Source organism: Oncorhynchus clarkii, chromosome 28 (assembly GCF_045791955.1).
Source record: "Oncorhynchus clarkii lewisi isolate Uvic-CL-2024 chromosome 28, UVic_Ocla_1.0, whole genome shotgun sequence".
Classification (NCBI taxonomy): Eukaryota; Metazoa; Chordata; class Actinopteri; order Salmoniformes; family Salmonidae; genus Oncorhynchus; species Oncorhynchus clarkii.
In genome coordinates this window covers 7206940-7212939 of record NC_092174.1, presented here as the reverse complement: position 1 = coordinate 7212939, position 6000 = coordinate 7206940, and the positions used below count along the sequence as shown (strand labels likewise).

The 6000-nt window shown below is 40.7% G+C and overlaps 1 protein-coding gene across 1 annotated transcript in view; it reads right to left on the bottom strand.

Annotated features, from left to right (window-relative positions):
• LOC139387445 (metabotropic glycine receptor-like) overlaps nt 1–3987 on the bottom strand; it is a 114366-nt gene extending 110379 nt beyond the window's left edge. Inside the window, exon 1 of the mRNA XM_071133627.1 lies at nt 2774–3987. Coding sequence (XP_070989728.1) covers nt 2774–3645 — 872 coding nt within the window. The 5' untranslated portion in view covers nt 3646–3987. The remainder of the gene's footprint in view (nt 1–2773) is intronic.
• Nucleotides 3988–6000: the final 2013 nt, after the last annotated feature.

Here is a 6000-nt window from a genome sequence, read left to right as displayed (position 1 = left end):
ATATTATTTTCTATAGGAATGTAGTGGAGTAAAAGTCAAAGTTGTCAAAATATAAATAGTAAAGATACCCCCAAAAATGAATTAAGTAGTACTTAACCATATTTGATTAGCCTAACAGTCTAATCCAAACAAACCATTCCCAAACAGCCATTATATTAAATCATCTTTCAACCAATGTGTTATAGGCTTACTAAATAGATTTTTTTTTAAAGAGATCTAAATGAACCTGTATCCAGCTGGAAGGAAAGAGAGGAGACGCCTCTGAGGACATGGACCAATACCTCAAGCTCAAAGCCAATGTTCTCATTCTGCATATCCTCCAAAAAAGCACACTGGCATCATTTACATTTTGATTAGGTTTACAAAAAAACATGATCCGTCTTGGTTTCTTTTATCCTTGGGGTGAATAGATTGCTTTGGATGTACATCTAAAGAGTTGGCCCACAAACTCTCAGAAAAAGGAAGAAAGACGAGACAGTGCAGTGGGATTCTCTTTGATCTCGACACGTTGGGGTTGTAGTTGTAAAACCAAATCCACAGGCCTGTTCTTAAAGTCATGCTGCTGCTGCTAATCACTAGACGACTATGCCACATCCATTTGTGGGAATGTCAATTGAGTTTTAATGTGCCCTCAGGACATTCTGAAATTTTGAACAGTAACCAGCTCTTTAAAAACCAGTAGAAGCAGTTACTTTCGCAGCTAATTAAAGGTCATCTTGCCGATGGCTTAATACCAATGTCCTCATAAAATGGCTGTCACGTTGTGTTCGTGGCCATAAAAAGAGAGGACTGAACTTTAAAAATCAAGTACATTGGACTTGAAATCCGAAAAGTCTTAAAAGCAGCTCCAAGGTCGATAATGCCTCCTCTATGGTTGAGCTCGAGTTGATTGCTATGATTTTATGCTAAGCAGCAACAGCAGGGGTCTTTGTCTGGCTGCTAATGTATCAAATTTGTGGTGGAGACACATCAACAATGGTCCAATGCCAAATAATACCTTTCAACACATAGGCCTTTGTTCATCCCCTTCCAGATCTGAATTGTCTGGATCGGTGTGAGCAAGCATCATGACAGTTCCTACCCTATTGCAGAGATCTATCAAAACCTTTTTAATCTGTGAAGAGGTTTCAACAAGGGACTAGTGCAAGGGTGGGCAACCCTGGTCATGGAATCCCTGGGAGGCCAGGTAGGTGAAATTTTGCCAATCACTGATATTAATACATCAGCTTAGTTGGTGTTGTAAATTAGTAGAGTCAGTTGTGGGGCTTGATTAGAACCAGGCTAAACTTTTGCTGTACCTGCAGCACTCCCTACCAGAGCCCCTTGCTTAATAATATGGGCTTGGGTTGCTCAGGCAACCGCTTTGAGATCATCTTGCATTTATGCTAAAGAAATGCACAAAACTGACTAACTTACATACAGATGTACTATCTTAATTTGATCACTCTGTTGTCGCAGATAATTATCCTTCACGACTTGATATGCAAACGTGTAGTGTATTCATGGTTTAAAAAGACTTCTAAAGTTTTTATTTTCCACTTAGAAATATCAGACTAACTAAAAATATATCACCCCTATTAGTTATTAGTTATAACACACATAATAATTCACATTTCCTGTTGCTGAAAGATTATTTTCCTGCTGTGAGAAATGGTTCAAACTAAGATCTGTAGTCCTGCCTAAACAAATCAAGCTCAGTGATAAACTACCATGCTGGAATTATTATGTGGACACAGCAGCACTGAAATTTAAGTGGGAGTAAAGTGGACTTGAAATTCAAAGTGGTTTCAGATTGCCATTGTACTGCATGTCTTTTATAATTTATTCATGACTAAATCTATTTTTGGACACACTTGGACTGGAGCCTTGAAATATGAAGTACTTTGTGTTTCCTAATTAACTAACCTACACTTTCAAACACCTATCGCACAAAAACATACAACAAAGCCGGGTCTTTCGAACCATGCAAGCTATGATAGCAAAGTAAAACTAATTAGGCCTACTGTTTCAGTTTGACGTTTTTACAGCAAACATAAAAAGGAAGTGTAGTCTTCCAGTGTCATTACAAAAAAAACATGAGCTGTTTTTGACAGACAGCAGTGTTCATAGACAGTATAATGTTAAATGTCTTTGAGATTCTCACAAGCCATCTGTTCCTTCCACTAGGGCTGATTTCTGGATTGCACAAGCATCAGACAAGCAGGAAGACAACTATAGGCTACTCAAACGTCCCACAATGTCTATCCTATCCTCAATTTAATGTATTGCCCTCTTGCTGTGCATATCACTGGATGGGAGTAATAATTTTTTCATTGTTATTCACTGAGTAAGTTTTATTTCATATTCACTGGACCTATTCTTTGTAAAGTGGAGGGAATAGTATGGGTTATGTTAGGGTTGGCTTTCTCAATTATAAACTACTGAAGATTCGACTACCACAGCAGGACCAAACGCTGTTTTCAATAATGGCTAGCTCTGTGAAAACTATTCACAAGCATCAGAATAGAGGATAGGTCGAAAGTTACTATGGTAATAAGATGCTCTAGGTAAACTTTAAAACGTTGTTGTGGGGAAGCAGTTTTATCCTACTGTTTGTGTTGAAAGGATTTATGAGGGCCCTTTTCCATGCACCTGCTTCAAAGCGCGGGAAGCGCGCGGTCAGTTCAATAGGCCTACCTACCATTTCTTCAATCAATAAACAATAGATGCGGCACATTTTAGCCGAATGTGTTACTTTCAAACAAACAGTCACGAGTGACAGCCTTAGCCTCACCTGAACTCGGGTGCGGAATTTGTCTTCAACCCATAGAACCCCGCAGACAAGGTGAGTAACCAGTGTGGTACGAAATTCCCATGCTCGCATTCCAGGTAAGGCGCAGACCACTTGATTTGACTTTTGTCCAGAATGTAGCTATTTTGAGTGGCTGTGGCGTCTCTGCCTGACGCCCTTCTCTGACTGTGCATTTTCTTTCGGTCCCTGAACTCGTTAAACCACTCAGAATCCGGGCTCCTGCTCTTGAGACGGTGGTGAGCAGAGTTGGAAAGGTCCTGGAGGACCACTTCCCTGTCAGTTCTTGTCGCTTGAAGGAAAACGTGAGGACCCGGTGTTGGAGCATCATTATGGAATGTAACCACTGCCTTGTGAATTTTGGGGTCCCCTTCAAGAATACTCCGAACCAGCGCGTGGTACCAGTGAATATCCCTCCGAAGGCTGTACTCTCGCGACCTGTTGGCTTGTAAAATCATGTTCAGGAAGTTGGTCGCGTGCGCTATAGTGTCCAGCACGCTATGGAGAGAATAATGAGAGGCCACATTGGTTCCACCGCGGAGGCTACTCAACTCATACCTCCGAGAACAGTTGACTTGTTCAAGAGCCGAAGAGTCTCCAGTGTGCAGGAAAGCTGTCACCACTCTAGGCAGGTCCTCCTCGATTTTGTGCGCCACCACCGTGCGCTCCGTGGCGGATCCTGGGTTATAAATTGGATGGTGCAGTGATTCCTTGTTGATATTTTGAGTGCTGAAAATAGAAGGGTTCTTTCCTCGTATTTCTGCGTCTTTGTCGTTATCCGACCATTCTACATAACCATAATTGGATCCGAAAACAAATCCCATTTGCAAAAGCATTTGAATGAGGAAAAAACACATACTTTGACTTCTTTTACCGACACAGTGAAGAATCCGTTTGGTCTGTTGAAAACCAAAACTAACCCCTTTCGAGCAACGACTAAATGTGTACGCTAATGTTAAACTACTATGCGATTACTTCGTATCTTCCCTATTTTATAACATAAGGTGCCATTTAAAGATAGCCTTCTACCAAAACCTCTAGGCTACTTGTCCATGATAAAGAGATGCTCGACTTCACTTGCTTCCACCAACCGCCGTTCACGCTTTGCAACCGAGTGTCAGGCAGATGTTTTCACAGTCAACCAATTTTCTTACTGCCCAGACATTTTTAGTTGGGCGTGACGCCTTCCCAACTCCAAGCAGCTAATTATAAACAGCTATGTTATTGCAGCGGTGAGCTCTGGTAGTCGCTTTTACACAGAGCCATGGGCGAGGTAAAACACAAGCCGCCTACTTCAATCCTCCTAGAGCAGGCAGGAGCATTAGCGTGAAAACAGAGGAAATACTGGAGGCTCGAGCAAATTGCTTTCATAGTCCCATCCCTTCCAATATCGCATAGGGCACCTGAAGTGTCGTAGACACACGCGTGTGGCTGCTATTGCTGCCAATCCTCTTTGTGAAGTGGTACAATATGGGTAGAGCGAGCTGCAGGAGCTGTTCTGTGCTGAAAGTAGCCTGTCAGTATGGGAAAGGACGTTGACCGATTTATGCATGACAAGTAAAGTGAAACGTGCAGGGTTTTAATTGGGATTTTGTAGGTGATGAAATATACCCTTATTATTTTTCTCTTTTTCTTGATAACTGGCCAGTCATCTCCCACAGTGATATCTTTATTTTATCATTACTAAAATGCATGTCAGGTGTATGACAAAAGTGTTCAAAAGTGGTGTTCAAAAGTGGGGTGGCAAAATGTGTATATTTTCTGGGGCCTGGATTTTCCTGATCTCATGACCTAGTCAGGTAAAACTCTGGCTCCTATTTGTAGGCAATTACAAAATAGTATCATTATAGATAGCTTCCTTTTTCATCTGTGACTACAGGGCTGGTGTTTTTCTTCTCCGGTCATGTGAATTCGAAACACTCCAGGCCTAAGGTAGATCAAGCCCTTTCAAACTACCACAAACCTTGTTATTATTCATTCTGGATCTGATATCAAAAGAGCCAGAGACAACAACTTCAATGGACAACATACTGTACTGTGTAGTTTAGTGAACTACTATAGCAGGATTGAGCATTATGTAAATGCTTCCGTCCCTCTCCTCGCCCCAACCTGGGCTCGAACCAGGGACCCTCTGCACACATAAACCACAGTCACTCACGAAGCATCGTTATCCATCATCGTTATCCATCGGGCCACAAAAGCCAAGGCCCTTGCAGAGCAAGGAGAACAACTACTTCTAGGTCTCAGAGCGAGTGATGTCACCGACTGAACCACTATTAGCGCGCACCACCGCTAACTAGCTAGCCATTTCATATCGGCCACATAAAGACTAGTTACCAATGTATTTAAATATCTATTTCACTCTACACACACACACACACACACACACACACACAATTTTAAGCAGTGGATAGAAAATAAAATAAAAACACAGACAGACAGGTTTCAATGTAGAAAAGTATTTTAATTTGCTGTCATTAAACCTATTATTTACTCATCTGATTACAGTGCTCTTCTGCAATTATTTTTTGTAAGTTTTATTTAAGGCAGTAGAATTTGAAACGAGGCAGGGTTAAATTTAACACTATACACAGTAGACTTTGTTATAATGCTTTTTTCATCATTAAACCACGAACCTTGTGTTGTTGTCCTGGTCTCCATCTGGCCCACCAGAGGTTAGTTCCCTGGCGCTCACTGTAGGAACTGATTGCCTGTAAAATCCATGTCTTCAATCATTAAATCAACTATTTTCAACATTTTAATTGAAAATACTATGCCCCTTTTCATGAAGTAGATTTTATTGAATGTTTCAATAAAATGTCATAATACGTTAGATTTAGCTGCTGGGAGGCAAGAAGACCCCTAGCTCTGCTAAAACCAAAGACGTGCCATTTTCAAGGGATTGTTAAAGTAGGGCTGTTCCCCCCCAAAATATTATCTTGGCTGACTGAAAGTCGTCTGTTCTTTCGACCAATCGATTGCTCAACATTTTTAAACGTGTACTTTTTCATATATAGACACACCCTATGTGTTGTAATAAAATAAACTACAGTGCCTTCGGAAAGTATTCAGACAAATTGACTTTTTCCACATTTTGTTACATAACAGCCTTTTTTTAAAGAATCCACAGCAATCTACACACGATACCCTATATTGACAAACATTTTTTATTTTTTTTTGCAAATGTATAAAATATTAAAAACAGAAATACC